This window comes from Colobus angolensis, unplaced genomic scaffold (genome assembly GCF_000951035.1).
Source record: "Colobus angolensis palliatus isolate OR3802 unplaced genomic scaffold, Cang.pa_1.0 Scaffold46, whole genome shotgun sequence".
Taxonomy (NCBI): domain Eukaryota; kingdom Metazoa; phylum Chordata; class Mammalia; order Primates; family Cercopithecidae; genus Colobus; species Colobus angolensis.
In genome coordinates, this window is record NW_012118043.1 from 11,695,128 (window position 1) to 11,720,903 (window position 25,776).

The 25,776-nt window shown below is 44.6% G+C and overlaps 1 protein-coding gene across 1 annotated transcript in view; it reads right to left on the bottom strand.

Moving 5' to 3' along the window:
- Positions 1–25,776, bottom strand: part of EPHB1 (EPH receptor B1) — a 446,298-nt gene that overhangs the window by 95,961 nt on the left and 324,561 nt on the right. The window contains exons 5-6 of the mRNA XM_011958177.1: positions 25,195–25,530; positions 4,040–4,164 (exon numbers count right to left, since the gene is read on the bottom strand). Coding sequence (XP_011813567.1) covers positions 4,040–4,164; positions 25,195–25,530 — 461 coding nt within the window. The remainder of the gene's footprint in view (positions 1–4,039; positions 4,165–25,194; positions 25,531–25,776) is intronic.

Consider the following 25,776-nt stretch of genomic DNA (forward strand, 5'->3'; position numbering starts at 1 on the left):
GATGGCACAAGATGAAGAAATAATGGGGTTTGCTTCTTTGGACCAAATCCAAGACACCCACTGCACTGAATTCTATCTGTGTTTACATCTTCTAAAGACCAGGATCCCAAGGCCACACGGAGCAGATAGGCAGATCATTCTGTTCACAAGTATTTGGATTTATTATTAAGATACAATCTCTTATTTTGGGAGCCACATTAATTTTGAGATCCTCAGCATCAGGGGTGCTTGCATCCATGCTCCTATCAAGCTCAGAAGTTTCCACCACTGAAGTATAATAAAAATGTGTAAAGTTCTGTTTCTGTGACTCCCTAGCTATGACCTGTGTTGTTATGGGTAAGTCATTTAATGTTTCTATGACATAGCCCCATCATCTATAAATTGGCTATATGTGTTTTCAAGTATACACTTCTTTTTTTCCTTTAAGGTTCAGAGCTAATAAATCAGTGTATATCTGGCACATAATAGATACTCAACATACGATGAATTATCATCATTGTTTCAAAAGGCCCTCATGGGCTAACATCTGTCTCTTTGGTCATCCTAGGAATAGTCAAAGCAATGTAATGGACTTTGTAGCCAAGCACTCCATAAGTGAAGGAGCATTCCACAGTAATATACCGAACGGTAACCAATATTTGGGCAAATAACCTTCTGTGTTCCCAAGGAAAGCATTCTCTCCTCTGGAGTGGGGACAATAATATGCTTCACTGAGGTGTGGAAGCTGCTGCAGGCACTGGGCTGCTGCATATGTGTGTCTGTTAATAATTAGTACAAATTACTAAGGAGCAGGGAGGTAGCCTGAATGGGAGAATAAGCTGCTTTTATAGCATAAGAAGTTGAGGTTAATTACAGTTTTCAAGGGAAAGCTGTAAGGGGAAAGGCAGTGGAGGAGCTTGGGCTGGTTTGGGAGGAAGGAGCCAAGGCACACAGGCATGAGCCTCGTGGCTTCAGTGCTCAGCCTGTCATTAAGCCTTTGACCCCTACCCTGGTTGCCTACTGAAGTGACTGCTCCGGGCATGGCAGATGAGAAGGAGTATGTGGTCTCTAATATATTCTCCCCTCTTCCCAGCACCACCAACTGCTGCAGGGCAAAGGACCCAGGCTCATTTCCCAGCTGTGGGACTCTGGACAAGGCTTTTGTTTTATTAACTTGTTTTCCTTTTAAAAACTTCTTTACCCATAGCAATGATACTAACATTTACCACATTGGCGTGTGAAGAAGAAAGTAGATAATGTTTATAAAATCCATGGCACACAATAGGTGCACACTGGGGAGAAATTATTATTATTTTTCTGAGATGAGGTGTTATTTCAATAGAGCTACAAGCTTATGTGTATGGGAAGGGGGACTGGGTGGACCCTTGTTAGGTCAACTCTGATGACAAAATGAGACCATGTGGTCAGTTAGTCCAAACACATTGTTCCAAAACATGTTAAAAAGTCAACATTTACTTCATTAACTGACAAAAAATATCTAGCAAGTAAGAGCCCTAAATCCAAAACGGATTAGATATAACAGATGCTTATGAATTCAGCTGGTTTAAATTATTTCCAATTCACTGAAGTATCTGAATCAACTCTTATAAAACCCAATATTCTCTAAGTAGAATAGAATGCCGCTTAATCCTCCACCTTGCTTGCAAGTTCAGCTCTAATGGCTGAAGGGCATAGCTCCTTACAGACTAGATTGGTGATCCATCTAGACCTCCGCTTTCAGGGAGGTAAACTGCTACCATTCTATAAATATGAAAACTGTGACCTAGAGTGGTTAAGTAATTGGACCACAGCTCCATGGCTGGTTAGCTGTACAGGGCACTGGAAATGAGGGCTTCTGCTTCCAGTGCAGTCATGTCCCACTATTCAGCACGGCCTCCCTGTTGCAGGGCTATAGGTCTCTGTTTCTGATCCTCTGCTTATTTCCACTGACCCACTGCAAGACCTCACCCAGGTTCAGGACTTTCTTATCTACATATTGACAACTCCCAGATGGACATCTTCACCCAGTCCCCTCCCTTGAACTCCAGATGTGCACCTCTTGCTGCCTACCCCACATCTCTGGCCATTTTATAAGCATTTTAGACACTGAGTTGAACTTGTGTTCCTGTCCTCACATCAAATATGCTCTACCCACAGTGATCCCCTACTCAGTCAGTGCCGGCTACATTGTTCTAGTGGTTCAGGCTAAAACTTTCCCATGCCAGAAATCCAACTTGCTGAAAATCTTGTTGGATCTGCCTTTAGCTGACATATCTGGAAATCAACTACATTTCAACAGCCCTCTGCTTTTACCCTGATTCAAGCCACCATCATCCTTGCTAATAATGGTAGATCTACCAGGCCCTGTTCTTAGTGGAACAGCTTAAATGATCTGTCCAAAATATAAGTCAGATCTTGTCCCTCCTCCACTCCTCAACCTGCTATAGCTCCATATCTCACTCAGTGGAAAAGCTCCAGTGTTTTTGTTTGTTTGTTTGTTTTGTTTTGTTTGTTTGTTTGTTGACAGTCTTGCTCTGTCACCCACGCTGGAGTGCAGTGGTGTGATCTAGGCTCACTGCAACCTCCACCTCCTGGGTTCAAGTCATTCCCCAGCCTCAGCCTCCTGAGTAGCTGGGATTACAGGTGCCTGCCACCACTCCTGGCTAATTTTTTGTATTTTTAGTAGAGATGGGGTTTCACTATGTAGGTCAGGCTGGTCTTGAACTCTTGAGCTCAAGTGATCTGCCTGCCTCAGCCTCCCAAAGTACTGGGATTGCAGGTGTGAGCCACTGCACCTGACCTAGTCTTTAAGGCCCAACATGATGACCTCCTCTGGTAACCTCTCTCATCTGTCTATTACTTCCCCATTTGCTTGCATCACTCCAGCCATGCTGGTTTCCTTCCTGCTCGTTGAATCACCAGTCATGATCCTGCCTCAGGACCTTTGCATAGGCTGTTGCCGTTTCCTCCTCCAGATAACTCCTTCACAACAGTTTTACTTTCTTCACATTTACTCAGATCTTACCTTCTCCAAGAGGCCTATCTCTACCCCTCTATTTAATTCTTCAACCTGCTCTTCCCCAAGCCGGACCCTCCTGATCCCATTTACCCTGCTACTTTTTTTTTAAAGTTTTTCCTCTATGCTGCTCATTTTCTAACACACTATATGATTTTCTTATTTGTTATGTTCACTGTTTATTGTCTGTTTCCCTCTGTTAGAAAGTAAGTTCCTCAAGCGCAGGAATCTTTGTCTGCCTGATCACTAATATATCCTAGAATAGTACCTGTCAAATAGTTGACAATACTTATTGAAAAAATAAGTGAATGAATAGTGTGTTTTTGCAAATAACGTGTTGGGTTAAATCAGAAGGCACTATACTTTCCTAAGATTTTTGCAAAGGCTGCAGTTTGCCCTGGTTAAGAGGGAGGCCAGGGACCAGTTCCACCAGGCACCATTTTCCTTTTCTTGGCAGCACATACCCTACTGTCATCCCCAGGAGCAGCTGCTAAAGGGTAGTCAAAGAAAATAATATATAAATTTCTATTTCTGTTAATTTTTATCTCATTCTTTTGAATAGGCTTTTAAAAAAAATTTTACATGTTTTTTATCCTCCACAAATATATTAGTGCAGTAGTACTTGCATATAATTTATAAATAAGCTTATTTTGGAGGTACACAAACACTTTGGAAAACACTGATCTACTAAACCACACACTCCTCTGAAGGTTTGGGGACCCCTGGCAGTTTTGTGGCATCTGCATTAGTATATCAAAGACGTGACTGGAAGAATGGGACTGGTCCTTCCCAGCCAGTGAACTATCCAGATTGCAGATGGTGGACTGGAAGTTTCTCTCCTTAGTTGGCACAGAAAGTGCCTGGGCTTTGAACAAGACTTTTGCCAGGGCAGACCTGGAGAACTCTCCCAGGGACCTTCTGGCCTCTGTCACCAGAATCCTCCCTCCCTCAGCAGCCTATCTCCTTTGTGCCTTCAGCTAGCAACCATCCATGGAACAGTGGCTAGCCCTGGGTGTTGCAAGCTTGTAGGCAGAGCTGGCTCACCTTCTCATAGTACCGGATCTCATAGTCCAGGATGATGCCATTGGGCTGCTCCGGCTGTGGCCATGACAAGGTGATGCTCCTCATAGTGGCACTGACTTGGTGCATGATGGGAACGGTGGAGGGGGCTGTGGAGAGAGGAAGAAACAGGGTAGCTGAACAGACACTCAATTATAGGGGAAGGGTCATCTTCCAGAGGTAAGGAGGGAGAAAAATGGCATTCAGTTTGAACTCTGCCCCTTCTTTATCATCAGCTGAACTGGATCTGCAGAACTTCTTGTGGGTTTTGCAGAATCAATGGAGTTTGGATAACAGAGGAGAGAGAAGGTAGTATTTAGGAGAGGAAAGTATGTGTGCACGGGAAATGGAATGGACATAGGACTTTCAGAGGCAGCAAAGCTTGACCAAAACAAGAGACAGTTGAAGGAATCAAAGGAAAAGACAGGAGGAAAGGAGGAACACTGTAATGTTTTTGAGAAGAAGGTGTTGAAGGAACCTCAGTCTTGCAGTTGTGGGCTAAGCTATTGCAGAGATGAGAACCTGGGGCAAGAGATGATAATGAGAGAGTAGAACCAGTTGGTACAGAATTACTGTACAACAGAAAGGAACATTCTAGCAAACATCTCTTCCTGATACTTCAAGTTAGATTTTATTATACTTTAAAAGGAAGAGAGGAGGTATCTCTCAAAAAGACATGAACACAGACCAACAACAGAGGTATAGTCAGTTTTCCAAATGAGGGCATTTCTAATAAGGAATTCACAAGTATAAATGAAGAAATGATAAACAAATCAAACCTTTGGAAACAAGATAATTCCAAATCTGAAAAGGTGATTCAGAAATCTGTTTGGAAATAATATTACTTATTTCCCAATTCAACATTTTTTCATGTGGTGTAAGTAAAATGAAAACAGTCTGGAAATAATAAATGAGGGCTGTCTTTCTAGGGGAAGAGGCAGGTAATGGATGAGGCTTCAATCTGTGCTCTGCTCAGGGGCTGCTCCGTTTAGTCCTGGCACTTCTGCAGTGAGGAAGGTCTTTTCCTCACTCAAACTCCACTTTACAAAGGTTTATCTGGGGACCACAGCTGAATGACATTTACTATCCTCAATTCAAGTTAACAGATTGCCCTCAAAGACCTGGAATTACACAGCACAGCTATGGGGTCACAAGGGGGCTGCTGCTTTCTCCACTACTCATTGGACCCTCAGTGAGTCCCTACTACATGCAGCCCCTGGGGGAGAGGAGGCAGAGCACTTGTTCCGAAGATGCTTCTAGTCCAGGAATGCCATAAAGAGTGATAAGTGTGATAAGTGCTCAGAGTCAGAGTGTCCTCTGGGACCTTGAAGGCAGGTATGCCCGGTTCCCATTAGAGACCCTGTGGTGTCTGTGAAATGCACCTCTCAGAGTTCCTAATCCTTGAAGAGTAATTAACTAACGGCCCCAGTTCCTGCACTCTGCAGTCCATCACCATATTCACACAGAGGCCCTGATTCCCACAGGCTGCTCCCAGCCAATGACTGGGAGCACACACAGCAGGCTATAGCGCTTCCTACCCTACCCAATCCTCCTTCCTTCCCTCTCTCCTTTACAGAGATCAGACCTTTCTTATGATCTGATGGCTCTCCCAGCCTCCTCCAGCTCCCATCTCATTTCTCCGGTAAATCTTTCATACATCTAATCCCATCTTTGTGTCTGCTTCATGGAGGGTCTGAATTAATGTAGTTTTGATTCCCCCTACAACTTCCTTGTCGGGAATTTGCTGCCAAGCTCCTGCTGTGCCCCCAGAGAGGGGAGACTTCTTGCCTCCAGCAGCTGCTATTCTATACTTGGGTAAGTCTCACCAATTTACATATCTTCCTATCTTTATTTGAAAGTTATCTTCTTCCCACTGGTTTCCATTCTGCCAACTGAAGTAAGAAAGGATGTTCCCCCTCCCACAAAATGTCTTGTCAAATATCTAAGGAAACTAGTTAGATCTTCCTTGAGTTATTCCTGCTGAAAAAAGAAATAGTCAAATATTTTTCCCATGACCATTACATGCCACCCAAGATGGCTCTTTTCCAGATGAGACCAAGTTCCCTAAATTCTCTTTAGGCACGAGGCTCGGAGGCAAACCCAATTCTCTTTCCAGTCTTTGAGCAGCAAAGATTAGAATAAAACTAATATCTACCATGACCTGTGTATTATATATCTATTAATATGACCATTAGCCTTTGGATGAAAAACATGTCCCTGCCGTTCAGTCCTGAAATGGTAGTTATATATAACCTTTAGGTTTCTCCATGGTATGCTCCTCATCTTTTGTCTGTAGAGCTGGCTTTTGGCTTTGACTATGAGAATGTACATGTATCTCAACCTTTATGGTGTTAAATTTGACCTATTTGTTTAGTAAGTGCAAATAATTTCTTATTGTGATTAAGCCATCAAGTGTATTTTCTCTTGCCTCCAACTTAGTAATATCTATAACCCAGGTTAATTAATTAATTAAACATATTCATTGAGCATCTGCCATGTACCAGTCGCTTTTTAGGTTCTAGAGGCACCACAGTGAACAAATAAAATTTCTTGCCCTCATAGAGCTTACTTTCTAGTGGGGGGATTCAGCAGAGACTAGAGCTAATAAATGAATCATAAGCTATGTGAAAATATATTAAGTACAATGAAAAAAATGGAGCGGGGAAAGGGACACAGGATGCCAGAGGTGGGAGGTGTGTGGTCAGGGAAGGCTGCCTGAGAAGCAGATACAGGATCACGGGGGTGAAGGAGGGGAGGGAGGGAGCCGAGAGGATATCTGGAGCAGCCAGGACAAAGGGGCTGATCTAGGGGCATCAGGGAGTCAGTGGGACCCAGAAGAGAGGAGTCCACGAGGGCAGGACCCTGAGGGACACTAGAAGGAGTTTGGCTTCTACCCTGAGAAAGCTGGGGAGCCACAGGAGGACTGTCAACAAGGCATAGTGATGTAATCTGACTTGTATGATACTGTCATCACTCTCTGCTGTGTTCCAAATAGAATGCAGGGGCCATGTAAAAGCGGGAAGCCGATCACAGCACTGCTGTAGTAATATACCTGGGAAACAATGGCTGCTGAGACCTGGCCTGAGCAGTGCAGTGGGCAGATTCTGAATCTATTTAGAATATTTCCAGGAATTTGGGATGTGGAAGAAAGAGAAGAGTCAAGTGACTACAACGGTTTTGGCCTAAACATCTGGAGGAATGGGGCTACCATCAACTGAGATCAAGGAGACATTTCTAGAAGCAGTTTGAGAGGAGAGACCAGCTGCTCCACTTCAGACATACTAGATTTGAGATGTCCAAGGTGTCCCAGAGCAGAGGCTGAGTACCAGATAGGTGCATAAGGTCCATGCTGGAGACCAACTGGGAGTCACCAATCTTTCACAGATATTGAAATCAGTGGAACTTACAGAGATCACCAAGAGAATCAATAGATAGAAAAAACACTAAAGAGGCCAGAGAAGGAAAGACCAATGAAGCAGAAGAAAAACCAGGAGAGTGTGATCACCTAGAAACCAAGTGGAAATAAGGTGCTCCCAGGAGGAGAGAATACATTAAATGCTGCTGCTAAGTCAGGTAAAATGAAACTAAGAACTGACTGAGCCCTGGACTTATCAACAAGGCTTGATGGTTAAATACATGAATGGCCTGTGATCATCTTTCCCAACACCTTGCAATCACAAGACAGAGTCATGGGGGAGGATAAAGACAGTTCAGGGAAGGCCAGGCAGTTTTCTGGAATCAGTCCAGATCATTTGAGGATCCCAATGGGTCCACAAAGACAGGGTGAACAAACAGCTCCTGAGAGCTCTTTCCTTCCACTGCATGCCATGACTCTCAGGCTGCCCTTGCAGACCTCTGTGGAGGCACAATCTACATGTTGTGAATCACATCAGTTTCATAGAGGATTTCAGAGTCCCTCTGTCTTGAGAGTTGAGATATCATGTATTTAAAAATGGAAAGATCAATGCTAACAGCCTGAGGATTTTGCTGGGTTTGGTTCTTCTCCTTGTCTCTACTGTCTGAAAAGCCATCATTAAAAACGCAAGATATTTGCCAACCACTGTGCCAGTCCTGTTCTAAGCACTGGGGACAGAAGAACAAGTAAGAAAGTCACAGTCCTGCACTTTGGGTCCTTGGAGTCTAGTTGGGGTCAGATGGTAAAGAGGCAAGCACACGACAGACTGATCCAGAGGCAATTCACTGCGAAATCCATGGAGAGAAATGCTCCTGTCACTACACATGGTACGGACCCCCCAGCAGTCAGCGGCACATGGGTCTGGGAGGAGCTGCCAAAGGGTGATGGCCATCCCTGCCTGCAATTCTCACATTCATGGCAATGACTTAAGGGTTACAGGCCCTGTGGAAGACTGTGTGTTTTCGCACAGGCCGTTCTAAATTGTTTACATTTTATTGTGATGGGATTTAGCACATGGGAGAAAGCAAAAATGCATTTCTTATCCTGCCTGAAAATCAGGGGCAGCTTATGTTCAGTGCTCTGCCATCAAAAATCACCTGCAGCGATAAATTTGGTTTTTCCCTCTCCAAGGGCAAATGCCGCCTCTTGATCTGTTGCTTTATGTGCTATGAAAGTTTCAGACAAAACAGAAAATAATAAGAATGAACTCTGGTATTCACTCAAACACCAACTTCTTCTAGCAAAACTAAAGCTAAAGATTAAAGAGGATGAGAAGATTAATTCAAAGAAGCATCCCCTTTTGCCCCCAAATACAATGGTTTTCACAGTAAGTCTTGGCTAGCTGTCTTTTCTCCATACTCCTCAGATGAAGGGATAGTTTGATTGAACACCTGAAAGCGTCTCTTTTTGGCAAACACACACAAAGCTTTTGAATAAATTAAACATTCTACTGAGAGAAAGAAATGAAAATAAAGAGTTCACAAGATTATTCAAATTTAGCAAAGAAATAAATATGGACCCTTCTTCAGAAAAGGTAAAGAGAAAGAATTAGTTTAGGGTTACTTGGAAAGAAGTTGATGAAGGTCCAAGGAAGATGTGTTAGGTGTAAAGAGGTGGTGCCCAATACATCCAAATGGAATCAAAGGTGCCCTGCACCCTTTCTTAGCAAAGGAAGAGGCTGACCCAAAAGAAAACAGGGACCCAAAGAGGAGAACAAAGAGCAAAGAAGAGTGTCGTCAGACTACAAGGTAAAATCAACTAGGGTTCAAACAGAATCAGAACCAGAGTGTTGAAGAAGAGAGTTATAGCCAATAATAAAAGGCCTTGTAAATGTGTCAGAAGCAGAAAGACTTAAAACATCACTGGTCAAGGGGCTCTGGAATGGAGCAAAAAGCAAAGGCAGGCTGAGTGAGTGAATCCTTTGTCTCTGTTTTTGCCACCAAAGACTCTGGGTAAAACTTACTCCCAAATTGCTTTTAAAGCAGACAGATCCAAGATAGTATATCACACACGGCAGAGGAAGAGCACAGACTGTTCTTGCCTGAACTGACAGAGGAGATGTGAATAAATTGCAGGGACAGGATGGCCCTCGCTGCAAGTTGTGAAAGAGCTCACAGATGACGTGGAACAAATGTTGGCCCAAACTGGCCACTGACCACTGGCCACTGCCAGTAGTATCGAAGATGGGGCCTGGCAGACCACCAGACAGCCTTCCATTTGTACGAAGGGCCCCAAAGGGAACTGTGGAGTCCCAGGAGACTCAGGCTGGGTCTGAGACGGTGGCATGACTCTGTCTCAAAAGTTAATAACCCAGACTCTGGACCCTAGAGTTCTGATGTGCAGGAGTTTCACTGTCATATCACAGGTTCACCTGGGTCATGCATTTTATGCTTATGACATTCCTTGATACTTTAATTTAGTTACTGACTCAGTTATGTTCAAAGGTTTCTTCTTAATCATTTTGCTTTCCTTATTTGATAGGAGCATCCTCCTCCAACAATTAAGTGTCTCAGATTCCAAAAATACGAGATTTACTTGATGCTTTTTTCTAGGACAATTACTAAGTTTTAATACATTACAATGCTTATTAAAAACACTTCACAACCTTTTAGCTGATTTTTGTGCTGAAATAATTCTACCAACAGTTTTAACCATAATCAGTTTTGGGACCTAACAAATGATATAACAGTTCACTGTATTAAAATTAATGCACATACACTCAGACTTCAGTTGATCGATTGGAGTAAAATGTTTAAAGAGGTTATAAAATTATGAAACTCAGATTTCAGAGTTCAGCAAATCTTAATTAAAAGGGAAAACAGTGTTGTGAGTGTGGGTGGAAATTGTGACAGGGACAGCCTTGCTTGAGGCCATCTCTCACCAGCTGTAGGAAGGTGCAGGTCACAGCTGAGCTGCCTCTGCCTTAGCTCAGGCAAATGCTCTAGCAACTCTTCTAGGAGGCAAATGCTGTATCCAGTGACAGGTACTTTCACATCTAAAATTCCCAAGGAGACCCATACAAAGAGGAGGCCGTCTGCCTCCCCTGCACAATAAATCATGGGTGGGCAGCGTAGAGTAGTTTTCCTTGGCTCTTCCATACAGTGTGTGTGTTTGGGGGGTGTCCTCCCAGTGACCCCCAGAGTGATGCTGCTGTCCCAACCTGCACAGTGTGCACCTAAGACTTGGTAACCACTTTTACCCTCATTGGGCATTGCTTTGTCTGGGAGAAATGCTCCTCAGTCGAGGGATATTTGGGTTGAAGAATAATCCTTCTATAAACATTCATACACAAGTTCCTGTGTGGACATATGTTTGTATTTCTCTGGGGAATCAACCTAGGATTGGAACTGCTGGATCATATGGTAACACTAACCTCTTCTGTTCTCTCTAGAACAGCATTTCTCAGCCAGATCATCCTTGGACTAACTACCTGTGATCTATAGCTCACACCATAGCTGTGAAGAAAACGGGTAAGGTAAGGAATAGTAGGGAGCTTAGGGCCCAGCCCAGAGCAGCAGGAATTAGCAGAAATAAAGAAGGGCTATTGTCAGGGTCCTCCAGGTGTTGCAGAGAGACATGTGTGCCTATCCTGGCTCTGGCATTTGCTTATTACGTGATCTTGGGAGAAGGTTAACCCAAGGCCTTGTCTTCTTTGGGCCTCAAGTTCTTCAACTGTGAAACAGGAATATTAATTCTTATGTTATTAATTTCCCAAATGTTCTGAAGATGTTCTCTGTGTGGTCTCTTGCTCCTTTCAACCAGATCCCACCTGCCAGGCTGAGGACTTGGCAGCCACCCCAAACTCTCCTTCCGGCTCCACTGCTGTTCACATAGGCAAATCAATCACTGGGCATCCTTCCCCAAGGGAAATGTAAAAAGTGGGATCCAGTGACAGCCTCAGGTATTTATCTGATAAATATCTTTGAGGGGATATCTACATGTCGACTAAGCCACGGTGGATGTGATAGATACAAATGGGCTTGGAGAAAGGGAAAGCTAGCAAAGAGCTGGGTTCCCCAGAGGCTGGAGTGATAAATGCTCCAGAAGAGAGCTGGTTTCCCCTGAACATTTTGAGATAACCTGAAGCAACCTAGAAAGTAAGTGATAGGAGAAGGAGACCTAGTGACTCTGGAGAGTGGATAAGCACAGCCTATCCATCTAATGGTACGGCTCAGGCCCAGGAGCCCCCGATGCTCCCATGGCCCTGCCACTGCCTCTCCACAGGTCTCGTCACCTGTATCTCATTGTGCCTCATGTACTTACTGTCCTAACTCTCTTGTCCACCTCTAACTCATTCGCTTCAAACTACTCTGTAGCCATATTAATCTTTCTAAACTCAGTTTTTCCTTTGTTACTCCAACGCTCAAAACTTTCAATGGATCTCCACTGGAAAAAGCCCGAATTCCCTCTTAAACATTTAGCAATGTGACAGCCACTCACCATTCCAGACTCTTTCCCACTGTTCCCTCTCAGGAACCTGTCACTCTTATCTAACTGCTCTATTCACCATAACCAAAAAGAGCTCATCTTTTGGAGTCTCTCCCAAGAAGGCCATTCCCTGTGGGCACCTCTTTTCATGACCCTGCCGGCCTTTGAAGGCACAGAGGGAGCCACACACTGCCCCACACTGCTTATCCTTGCCTGGTCACACCCACCAGAGTGCCCTTTCCTGCCTCTCAACCCAAAGCCCCTTGGGGTGTGATCTCTACATTGGGACACAGTGCACTGTGATCTACCTTCCGAGGTGCTCACCTCTGCTCTCCATCACTGCAATAAAGTCTTTAGGGAAGGACCATGTTTTTAGCCTCTTCACAGTGTGCTAGCACATAATAAATGTTCAACAAAAATTTACTCTTATTGCAGTGATTGCGGGATTTTCTCTAAAGACCTCAGAGGTAAAAGGAGTCAGAAAATCCCTTCGTTGTAACAAACATGAATATTGGCCTTTGAAGGAGCATGAGGTGGAAAATGGAGCCAGGGTTGTGATTTGGCAGCCTGCACCTCACAAAGATCATAGAATATGGTAGTCACAAGGGATTAGAGACAGAAGTTCTCTGTGGTGTAGATGAAGAAACCTAGCAGGTTGGGTCCATCCCCATCTCACTGGGATTGTTTAACTGTAACGTTACCCTAACATTGGCCATTTTCTATTTTTTAAAGCTATGAAATCCTTTCTCCAAAGTTCTCCCTGAAGCATAAAGTGTGAAACAGAACAATTCAGAGCTGCTCTGGGTGAATCAGAGCTGCTAGGGCCTTGAAGCCAGTCCATTTTCTAGCTCCCCAACCCAGACTCTGTAAGGTTTATAGAGAGACCCAAACAATGCTGAGCAGTCTCCAGAAGTCCCCTCGAGGGACTTCTGTGAGATCCTAGAAGCTATGAGTGATGGGGTTGGGAATGAAGGATTGGGCTGGCTGGCCATCTTTTTTTTTTTTTTAATATACAAAATACATCCCATATCCAAAAACCAAAGTTTGTATTTAAATGTCAACTAAAGACTTCCGGCCCTCTAGTACTCATGACCAAAGAAGAACAATTTGCAACACAGATGAACTGTGTTTCCTCTGGCATTTCTATTTTAGGAGGTAACTTTGCTGAAAAGGTCCTGCTTAGATAACTGGTTCTCCCACTGTAGATGAAAACTCATTTCATTGCACAAATATGCTTGAATTTTACATTAGAAGACCTGACTCATTAAATATTTCTGGTGCAGTAACACTTCTGGTCAAAGTAGATTAAACAAATAAGCAATTAACTTGGAGACTGGGTATAAATACAAAAGCAGAATTAATTATTCTTCTCATTGTTTTCCTCTATTGTGGACATTGGTTTCTTGTTTGCTTTTACTCTGGGCTTTGCCTTGAGATGTCTCTGACATTCGCTTCCTATCTTCCTCCCTACCCTGGGAGTCACCTGGGGAAAGAGGACTTCCTTAGGTGTGTACCCTGCTCTGTGCTGTTACAGAATTCTGGCTGAATTTGAGATGTGAATGGGATAATAAATGAGGGCTTCAGGCCTGGCCTTCAGTCTCACACCCCAAGGCAGGGTTGCCACAGGCAACCCTTCACTGGTCCATCCACTAAGGGTTTTTCAGTTCCATGTCAAAGGGGAATGAAGGGGTGACAGGTGGCGGTTAAGGGTTGGTGGTTGATCTGGGAATGTGGGTTTATAGCAGCAGCCCTCATTTATGATATTACTTTTGATGTGTATGTGTTTGGGGGTGGGGTGGCATTCTTTATTGGGATCATACATCTGACTCTGTAAGTTCTCAAAATGTAGTTCCAGAGTCAGATGTTCTCAAAATCAGCCTCATCTGGGAACTGGTAAGATAGGCAGACTCCAGAGCAATATCCTAGACTCAGTGAATCAGAAACTCTGGGTGTGAGCCCAGCAATCTGTGTTTTAACAAGTCTTTCACAGGAGTCTGACACATGCTCAAGTTTGAGAACTGCTTGTCTAGAAACCTAGAAATCAGAATGTTAAACTTTGACGGGGCATCTGAGACCATTCAGTTCTTGTCAGCTCTTACAATTTATAGATTAGAGCAATGAAGATGAGAGAGGGGAAAATGACGTCCCTAAGTCCACAGAAGGTTAGTGCAGAGCCAGAAACAGCTGGGCCTCCTTTCCCTGAGACCAGGGTAGGGCTCCCTCCTCACAACTCATGCACTCTGCATTTCCAGAGCCTTGAGGAGGCCAGGCATAGGGATGGGGGACATTGAGTTACATCAGCATCACTAATGGATGGGCACTGCCTTCTGGGACCCCTTGTGCCCTCAGGGAGATCAGGAGTCCCCACCCATCGTGGAAGTGTGCAGAGCCCTGTGCCTGGAGGAGGAGGCAGGCTGCAGTGTATTCCTGGAGGCGCCTCTGCCTCCTGGGTCACTGCAACCTGGCATTTTCCCACAGCTCCTCCTCCCTGCTGGGGGAATCAAAAGGTGCCTTAGAAGGTGCTATTTATGTGAAAACTATAGCAAACCTGCACTCTGTGACCCTGCAACTGTGGGAGGCTGTGGAGGTGTGTGTGGAGCAGGATACTCTTCAGGCAGGCATCTAAGCACTGTGACGGCTGCTGAGGACACAACCATTGGTACTCATATGTCAGCTGGGGCACGTCACAGGGCTCTGCCTCCCCTCAGGTCTGCCAGCCTTTGCCAAGTGTGGGGCAAGAGCAGAGCACTGGCAGCTTTGGTCTGTTTAATGATTGGTCATGAACGGCAGTCCACTCCAAACACTAGCAGTGGAGAGGCCACAGGAGATACCCCATCACAGGTTGTGTGCCCCTGTTACATCTGGCTCTCACCCTCACACATTCAGCCGAATCCCTAATGCAGCTGGAGGACCCACCACTACCACCGTAAGGCTGACATCACTGCCACCAATGCTGGGCAGGGGAGCTGCACCTGCAGTCACTGGGACCATCCTCCTCCAGGCCTGGAGGTCTGAGTCTTCTGGCCTGAAGGTCCAGAGCCCCTCCTCCTCAGAGCAGCCCACCAGGCTCCACAGGCCAGCTTCCATCCTGCCATGCCCACTCTTTAGCCCCTTTCTGGACATCACCAACCCCATGGAGTTCTGGGTCTCTTCTCCTTGATTCTGACTTTCCCTTTGACTACTGAGCACACCCCCACCCTGGGCCCTCCATTTACAAATCAGGAAACTCCCTTGTACCCACCACCTTCCCTCAGAGCCTTCACTCTATGTCTGCATTAAGGAAGAGCAGCTGTCCCTCGAGGACACCTTTGCCTTGCAGCCCTCTCAACTCGTGACAGTTTATGATTTTGCATCCAGCACACCTCAGGGTCAGGAAGTGGGGTGTGTCATCCTTGCTCTCGACTGTCTGTTTCACACCCTCAATTGCCATCTCCTGCACCCTTTGCAAAAATACCATTTGGCTAGACCACCACTCTCCAGGTCTTAGGACCACCATAGACTCCCTCCCACCATCACACCCCCATTCATTGGAGGCATGAGCTTCTGTCTTTGTCTTCCTCTCTACCCTGAGCCTTGCCCTCCTGTGTGACTTCAATGTTCACTTAAACAATGTAATCTCAGTTCCCTGGCCTCTGCAACTCTTCCATGCCTGCCAATTCCCATGGCACACTTAGATTCTGCTTTGCCTAAAGTCACTCAATTTTCAAAATCACAAGTCTAAATATTCTGCTTCCTCACCACCTCAGATGAGCCCACTGCAACTCTTTTTGGCCTCATCTGGCCTCTTGGCATTTACTTCCACCCAATGCATCAGCCTTCTCCTTTATTCATATCCATTATTATCCATCTTAGGCTCTATCTTTGCAATAACATAATTCACAATACTCCCCAAACCCTTAGGCATACGTTGCCGTTATCTTTTCAGAGCATATGACTGTCAAAACTCAACCAGAGACATATTTGTGATCTGTTTCTGGTAGGGCCTGCTGTCCAGGAGCCATATACTGATGAGAAAGCCACATAAGAGGAAAAAGAGGTGGCTTTCTAAACATGTGATCACCAACTTCAAATGAGCTCTCAGTACTTTCCAGAAATATTGAATTTACCTGAATAGTTCCATTTCCCATTCTCTTCAATAGCACTGCCAATCCTTTTCCATTCTCCTCAGACCTTCAACCCCAATGCTTTCCCCTTTACTCTCAGCAACCAATCTTATTTCCCACCTTCCAGAGAAAATAGAAGCCTGAACATCCAACTGCATAAGTAATATCCTGATTTCAGCACTCAAACTCTCCACAAATTCTGCATGTGCAGAACCCAAACCTGTCTTCTGTTGGCGCAGTCCCTGAATACTTCTGGGAGACCCTGGGGATGTCTCCTCTGCACTCGCAAACTATACTCTCATTCTCCTGCTTCGCTTTCTTTGTTCTCCATGTCAGCTGCCTGCAAGACCCCTCAAGGAATATTGTTTATTAAGCCAGATGGCCAGGCAACCCCCTCCCCCAAGGACCTGCGGTCCTGTGGGAACGTGGTTTTCAGTGCTTCCTCGGGCAGTGCCAGGCTGAATGCCCCTCTAAGAGCCCTGCCTCCATGGTTACTGATGGTACCTCATCACACAGTCTCAAGACTGCCTCTCTGTGCCTCAAACTTCATAGCATCCCTCACGCAAAGCCACTTTCCTTGCTCTTCCAGTCCTCTATTCCAGGCACTCACTCCCATCCAGGCCATCAGATGAGGAAACAGATGGTAGTAGGACCTCACTGTTCTTCTAGGGACCCAGTCCCCTGCACACCCACCTCCTAGCAAGCTTCCCTCCCTACATGCAAGCCTCTTCCTGCAAACAAAAACAAGCCCACTGGTTTAGTGGGCAGCACCAGAGTGTGACATGGTATAAGGTCAGCCAGGACACCTTATAGCAGAGGACACATTGATGAGGGGCAGGGTTTACTGGGAGGAGAAAGACATGGCCTTTTCCCTTGGGAGCCCTCAGTCTGCCAGGAGAAATAGAGCCTAAGCACATAAACAACTAATGTATATCCAAGAAATCACCATACTGTCCCTTTAGCAAGTACAATTCAGAGAAGGGCAACATACATCACATTGGGAGTTTGTACAGGGCAGATGCACTCCTAGGAGTCATGACTGGGCTCTTGTTCCCCCAAGCTCTTCTGGATGGTGAAAGCATTTGCTCTACTGTCAAAAAAAAAAAAAAAAAAAAAAAAGGAAAGAAACGCACACACTTTAAAATCCTAGGGCTCAATTCTACAGCTAAGGTTTTCCTGCAGTTTGGCTGTCAGAAGGAAACAGATCCCGAGGCCTGAGGGACTGGCAAACAGTCTCCCTTGCACTGAAAAATAATTGTGGTCCAGCATTGCCTTTATTTACCCAGAACATTCAATGTGCCTTTTTCCTCCATCTTTCACATCCGCTCAGAGAAGATGTTAATTTTCTGAAATTAAACACTTAGCTTGATTACTGTTTTGTTAATTGCTGCATTCAGAAACCCCTGGTGCTCCTGCCTGTTTAACATGGATGGTACTGTGAAAATGATAGGCGCGGGACTGGCATGCAGGGGGACAGACAACAGTGCTGGGATGCCATCCTAACCACCCTCCTTGCATTTGCTCAAGCAGCTGGGACCCTGCCAGTGGGGGAGGTAGGACAGGCCAGGTCGTAGAAAAGCAGCTCCCACAGAGCCATGGTTATGGTTGGGGGATGCAGTGCACACAGGAAGCCTCAGGTCTTACCAACATCTAGGAGAATATAGGGGGAAACTGCAATCACAGCTCCCCACCCAAAGATGCCTGATAAAGGAAAGATCACAGAGACAGCTAAAGCTGCACCATTTGCTGATGCCTGAGATTACTTTAAGGAAGACTGAAGTACTCATTCATGTATTTATTTAACAAGTTATTAGTTCATTCAATGAACATTTATTGATTGCTTTCTATATTTCAGGCACCCAACTAGACACCTATCTGGACACAATAGTCAACAGGATGGATACAGGGCTTTCTCTCCTGGAGATGCCAGTTAGCTCATGGAGTTGACTTGCCACAGGAGCATGGAGTGGATAGATCACCTGGATCCTCTTCCCTCCCATCCTCTTTGCTTCTTTATGAGATACCTCTTTATGAGATAGTTCACAAGGTGAACCACAACTATCTCATAATCCAACTGGTGTCCCCTCTCCAATAAGGGTTATAACAATCTCATGTGGATATAAGATCCTTACAGGCTAAGAAATTTCCTCCAGTCTCATTGTCAGTAGCCATTTTTAAACCTGAAGCTATGTACTTGGAGTGCCTGGCCCAAGATGGAGTAAACAAGCAAATAGGTCCCTGAGTCCTGTGGGCACTCTGGTAATCCTAGCAGAGTGAAGGCAGTTCTGGAGCTGTTAGCAGCATCACAAGTCACTGCTCATGACCTGGAAAGAAGAATTCTCATACTCAACCACTGTGTGGCCCAGCGTGTGATATCCATCCACAAGGAGTTCATTCAAATTGGTCTGTTGAACAATCAAATATCCCATCCAACACATTGTCACTGTATAGCTACATCTACCACCAACTGAAATGCCCTCTGGCAACAACATGTGGTTCCATTCTAACTTTTGGAATGTAAGAGTGGGCACCACAGAAGAGGGTGGTACCAAGAGCCCAGCTGAGGGTCCTGCACCCCATCAAGTCACTTCCCAACTCAGTCACCTGCTTACTTTCTTACTTTGTGACTTTTCTGGGCCTCTGATCCCAGTCTCAGTGAGTGCTGTCGACTAGAATGCAAGCTCCACAAAGGCACAGATTTTTGTCTGTTATGTGTGCTGCTGTGTGCCCAGTGTTTATGGCAGTATATGGCATGCAGAAAGGCCTTGAAAATATGTGACAAGTAGGCGAATGAATGAGAGCCCCTAAGAAGCAGTACCCTTTAGCCAGTACTTGCAAGCAGTACTTGGTAAGCAGTCATAAAGAATGTGTTAAGTGAATGAATACATTTCCAAAGTTAAAGTGCCCAAACAAACCAATCCCTTTGAGAGTGGCTGAGTCTCTCTGTGTTCCTCTGAGTGGATCAGGGCTTGTAGCATCATCCTAAGCAACATTCCCTAAGTCTTCCTGCAAGGAGCCACAGCAGAGGAAGACTCCAGATTACCTGACTCATCTGGGAGGCTATCTTACGATGTTACCTGCGGGTCACCAGGACACATACTCATCACCACTCCCCAGCCAAACACTTACATACTAATGCTCATCTGTGGGGACTGAAGCCATCTGGCAAATATTAATCAAGGCTCTCTGTGCCTGGCATTGTGCGGCCGTTCCCTCAGGAAACTGGTGGTAGGTGAGAAAGTGTGATTCTCCACACAGCTCACCATCTGGTGGAGGACCCCAAGGTTGCCAAGGACAGAAGCCAGGACATTGGTCATGAGCAGTGCCATCTGCCGACCCTCTGAGCTCAATGGAGAACACATCATTGTTTGCAAATGGCCAGGGCCCTTCTGAGGCCACTTGGAAGTTCCTTCTCAATGCCAGAGGTTAAGAAACAATAAAAACAACCTTTTCTAGAATTAACAATGAGAAGAAAGCAATGAAACGAACTATGAAATTGAATTAAGAACAGTGAAAATTTTATTTGCTTAAGTTTTTTTTTTAACTTTTCTTTATTAACTTCAATGAAAGTTTTCTTTCAAGTCCTCCTAGTCTTCAAAATTCTCACTCAATCTTTTCTCTGCATCGGAGCAAATTTTGCCTGCTAATTTCCAATGAGCACAGCCCTTAAAAATGAACTGGCTTCAGCATATGGATCTTAACACTCTACATTTTTATAGGCAGCAGTGTAATATTGTTTTAATATTTAATTTTGAGATTTACATAATATCTTTCCTCCAAAGAGCTCAATACATTGCAATATCATAAAATTCCTTTTCATATTCAAAGATTACTCTTTATGCATGCAAATACTATATTTAACCAAGGAATAATGCAAATTAGGTGATGTATTCAGAGGAGCTGATGGACCAGGTAATTCTTTTGTAAGAAAATTAGTGTATTCGAGTGACTTTAACTGTCTAAGAACTTCAAAAGTGTCTTAAAAATGGACAAACTATATGGGCTTGTAACTATTAACAGAAACAGTGCAGCATTTTTAACAGAAAGTAAGTAATGGGTTGTGTCTGTGTTGTGGGCATGATGAATAGTGTTCCACATGGAAGTGGCATGCAGGCCATACATGAACTGCATATAATATAAATGTCAAATATAAATTGTGCTGATAGGATCATGCAAGTAAGGGGGAAATTGTTGCTTCTTCAAATACACAGTGAGAAAAGATAGACAGGCTCCTCTGAACATCAGAATCATCCAGTGGCAGGTACCCAGGTTCTGGGCTCCACTTCCTCCCTCGTCATTAGCTCATTGGGATACAGACTTTGCCACTCTCGTTTCTGGTGCCTATTCCTCCCAGCACAGAATAGAGAAACCAATATCTGTTATGTATCTGATACAGATAACATCAGTCCCAAACAAAGAAACTGTGAAGCCTTGGAAGGAAACAGTCTAGGGAGAAAAAGTACAGCCAATTGCTCTCTAGCTCAAGACATATTCTCAGAAATGATGCTAATCTCTCAGTCCATAGCATAGTTTACAGAGTGATTTTCTATCTGGTGTCTCATTTGCTTGTCACTATAGTACTAGGAAGCAGGTATCATGACTCATATTTTATAGGCAAGAAATGAGGGATCTTGCCAGTTAAATGAACTTGCATGATTCATGTGAGGAGCAGAGAGGGAAAGAAACCCCAGGAATACCCCACTGCACTCTGCCACCATGAGCCCAGAGGTGAGGAAGATGACTGCCCCGTGGTGGAATGAGAATGGAAAACAGAGCATGCTCGGCAATAAGACTTGGGTTAATCAGATTCACCCTCTGAATCAGAGGTTACAAACCATCGCCAACAGGCTAAATCCAGAATTGGATTTGTTTGGCTCTCAAGTGCTTTAAAATTTTCTAATCAGTTGTCAACATGTTAAATCTGGATTTTCAGCTTATAAAATCAGGCAGTGCTGGGCATGGCAACTCTTGCTGGAGCTGAACAATGGCTGCCTCTCTGCTCTTTAGTTCCCTGCAGTCCCCACCACTCCCTATTGCCTTGTACTTGGCCCCGCTTTGCTCCTCTCCATTACCTGCCTGGCCTTAGGGGTCTTTGAGTTTGTTCTCTTTGGCTTAGATGGTCCCAAGTTCATGTCCTGGTCAGATTCATCTTTTATACCCCCAAGATTTCCTCTGAGGTCTTCTTTTCCAACTTTGACACTCCAAGTCTATTTGGCAGAAGAGAGAAGTAAAGTTTGTCATTCACTTAATTCTCTCTGACAGTCAGATGATCCGGCCATCAGTCTGAATCTGGGGCCAGATGCCAGAGAGTGACTGCAGGAGTTAGTGGTGATAACAATCTCTCTGCAGATCACTTGGCCACTGGAACAGAGAGAGTTGCACCTGATCTGGTCTATTTTAAACTCATGGCAGCTGTATTCAGTGCAAGGATGTATCCCTGAAGACCTCACGTAAATTTGAGCTTGCATAATTCATGACCAATCCTGACCAAATATGATGGACATTTTTTTGACAGCTAAAGTGGCCTAGCAATGTGGCAACAGCTTAGAGAGAGCTTATGACTTACACAGTCCACTACAATGTGATTTTTCATCAGTCTGAGGATAAAATGGCCACAAACAATCTCACAGCCAAGAAATGATGTTTCTCAGAAATATCTGCAGCCTAGGGAGGTGCAATGATGTTTCTCAGAATCATTTGTCGGCTGTGAGATGCTGAGCAAATTCAAAACTGCTCTGACCTAAGTTTCTTCATCTGACCCACCTTCTCTATAAAAAGAACAAAAACAAAAACAAAAAAACATGTGGTAGGGCTTGGCACATTGGAGGTGCTCAAAGATGTCAGTTCTCTGCCACTGCCTTTGGACTGGGTAAGGATCCAGTCCTGAAACTCTCCAAGGGATACCTGGTCCTTGAATAGTTATGACTATAGACACAATTGGGGTCATGATGGGAGAAGATGAAGGCTCTCTGAATCTCAGAACTCAACAGACAAGCTTGTCTCTGAGTGAAAAACTGTATCTACCATGTGCCCAATGACCAAAAACAAATGATAGCAAAAATCTCCAAGGTCTCTTCTTAGATCTCATCTCTTGGAATCAAGAAGAGCCTATTGTTGGAGACTATGAAATGGGGGGCCCAGAGGTACTGTCCACTTTTAGGACAGAACACCATAAGGTAGACATCGACCAGGGACACCCTGTTGATCTCTTTCTAATCCTAGACTCTCCAAATCCCTTTAAGTCTCTGCTTTCTTATCAGAAAAATAGGAACAATAATCCCCAAGTCATTATGTAATTACGAGGATTAAATGAGTCCACATAATTCCAAAATTCTTTGTGAACTCAAAAGAAACACAAACAGGAGGTGTCAACTATAATCATTATTGCTCATCTATTCCTCAAGCAGGACCCACTCAGTAGTCCAAAGCCACTTCACAGTTTGGGCAGTTCCAGACATAGAGTATGCATTCAATAAACACAGGTTGACTTAATGATTGATCCCAGGACTCCTCTTGGTCAAATTCTTTGCCTTCCATCTAGCTACTCATGACCCAAACAGTAGGACAGGTGGCCACAGGCACAAAGAGGGGTCATACCATACCATGAAGCCAGGGGAGGAAGACTGAGCTAGATCTGACCCAGAGTGGACCAGCTCAGGGGTATTCTGGGAAGGTTAGACATGTCAGGACCTATTGGTAACACATGGGTCACCCACCTCAGCCTTTCATGGATCTGAGTCATTAGAGTTTTTATGATGCCTACTTTTTAGTCTCTCTTCCACCTCTGGTAAAATGCATAGCTTCTGTTCATGGTTCTAAACTGTTCTCACAGAAGTTCAGGTTTGAATGTTTATTTGGTGGTTCTTATCTTTAAAAAAACACTATCTGTTGGTTGAAAATAATTTGTATTTACACATAGATTCATTAAATCAGTGCAACGGCAGCCTGTTCCTCAGTCCACAGCCCATAGATTAGGAACTACTGGTCAATATTTGTTTTACCATGTGCTCCCAAGAAGCAATTGGATCCTTCTCTCAGTGAGTGTAAACTCTCTGACACCAGAATTCCAGAGTGACCAAACAGGAATCATAGATTGAAAGGTGATAATGGAGGCTTGGACTACAAAATCAGGGATGATTAAGATTAAAGGGCCTGCCAGAGGGAGAACAAAGCACATGAGAAGTGTGCTCATGGAGGAGCAAAAGGGTGAGGATAAAAATGAATATTTTACATGTTGGTAATGCAGGGCCCCTTGCAAGAGCCTTGGTCCCCCAGCTCCATTGCAGTCTAGGAAGGTGCAGATGGCAAGACAAGCAGATGGGCAGGTTCGGGAATAGCAGGGTAAGAGAAGGGAGGGCAGAAATAAAAGCAAACCGATATAAGTGGCAGGTTTGTTCGCACATGCTTAGAGAGAGAGAAAAGACAGCCAAGCCCACTGTAACATGACAGCCTGGCAGGATTGTCATTCCCAGAAGCTGGGACACTAAAATATTTCAGCCAGTTTTCTGCCTAAACTCTTCAAGGGAAATACTGCTAACAAAGGCTGCCCATGTTACATGCTTAACATAATGCAGAAATTACCATTCTCCTTTCTTTGGGTAAGACAAAATGTCACAACCTTTGTCTCTACGGCACCAACACTGTGGTCACCAGCTGGAGGCTTCTACAATTCCACTCTTATTTTCTCACTACATGCGTATGCATGTAAACACGTGACCATACACATACATACAAACACACCCCATGAACACACACACACACACACACACACAGCAACAACGCAGCCATCTGGATAGACATGCTCTCCTATGACACCTTTTTTCTTCTCAGTTCTGACAGCTTAAACTCAAGATTCATCTGCCATCAAAGATGCCTAAGATGCCTGGTTTTAAAAGAAGCAGAATGAGTCTGAGGGTGGGGAGGTGAGTAGAAAAGGATAGAGTAGAAAAGAGAAGGTCAGGGAGGGGGAGATACACAGAGGAAGAGAGAGCCGAGATAGATGCTTGGCTCTTGCTATTCTACTAACAAGCTGTCCTTTCAGAATTTGTTAATTGAGAAAAAAATCTATAATTCCAAATAACATCACGATCCACTGCCTATGACCCTCGTTGCCTGTACACGTGATGTTCACTTCCCCTCTGCAGCCTTGCACAGTAACCCCGGGAGAGAGATTGCTCATTTTTCTCTAACTCCCTTGGTATTTACTGCATGCGTATAGCATTTTACCTTGCAGCTTTGTGCTTTGTATCTATATCCTCTAAATTCGTCAGTTAATGAGTTTCATGAGAGGAACAATAGTGTCCAAGTATCACTGCATCCTTCACTGTGTCTAATCCACAGTGTGGCACACAGTACATGCTAAATGACTATCTCTTAATGATGAATGAATAAATAAGTGCATGAATGGACTGGTTAAATTGATATAAAAATAAACAGATTCTTGCAAGAGCTGTGAAAAGTAATGAAGAGAAAAGATCAGAAGAGTGCAAGATTCAGAAATAAAGAAAAAGAAAATGTGTTCTGAGCTGTGCCAGAGGATGCGCTGGTTATTGGAAGCAATCTATTGCCATCTATCTGTGGTCTCAATAGAAGCATATCATTCATTAGAGCAAGCTATAAAGGAGAATACACTTTTGAACTACATAGGTTTAATTGGAAAATGAAAGGCAATATTGATTTTATCATACGATTTCTGGAAAATTTCTGTCATTGGGTTTCCATAAAGCATCATTGGTGGCCCTGTTCTCAAAGTCTTTCAGTGCCTCCACTCACTCACCATCTGTCTGTCCATCCGTCCACCTACCCACCCCTCTATCCATCTGTCCATCCATTTACACAATCCTCTGTTTGTCCACTCACACACCTGTCTGTCCATCTCTTCATCCATCTTTCCAACAGGATTTGTTGAGCTCAGGCTGGATGAAGAGCACTAGGTCCTATTCTGGCTTGGATACACCTCTTTGCTTTTGTGTTGGGCACAAGAAAATCCCCTCGTCTGCAGCTCATTCTCAGAAGCGCAACACTACACCTGCCTTCTCCATGTGATCACAAATGCCCATCACCTGACTCGTTCGCTCCTGGACAGAGGCTTGACAGCACACTGGCAGGATGGGTGTGTCTGCAGCTGTGTCTCTGCCTAGAGACAAAGAGCCAGCCACACATCCACACAGGAGCACAGAAGCCTCCAGACTTACCAGCTTGGTTTGTGGTGATGTTGACAGAGACGTGCTGTGGGGGAAAGGGACTCTTGCTGGAGACTCCATTGATGGCCTGGATGTCAAAGGTGTAGGGGGTGTGGGCCCACAGGCTGCTGATGGAGACGCGGCACTCAGTCAGGCCCAGCTGCCTGGGCACAAACTCCACATTGTCGTCGCAGCGGGAGCAGCTCCGGCGGTCTGCCCGGCACTTTTTGCAGATGATATTGTAGGTCACATCATCCCGCCCACCTGTCTCCCTTGGAGGGTGCCACTCCAGAATGATGGATGTCTCATTGACGATGGAGATAACATTGCGGGGACCTGATGGGACGCCTGCAGGGAGACAAACAAGGGTCCAGTGAGGCCAGACATTAGCTTCCTTGTCCAGCATCTCTCTTGTCTGCCTCTGGTGCATTCCCATCCTCATCAGTGCACTCTCCTCCCACTCCTTCCTCAACCCCAATTGTCTATGCTCCTATTCATTTTGAAAAAAGAATAAGTGAACAGAGATGACACCTTGTCCCTAGCTCCCATTTCAATCATCTTCACTAAGGCTTTTCTTCTTTCTTTTCTTTTTTC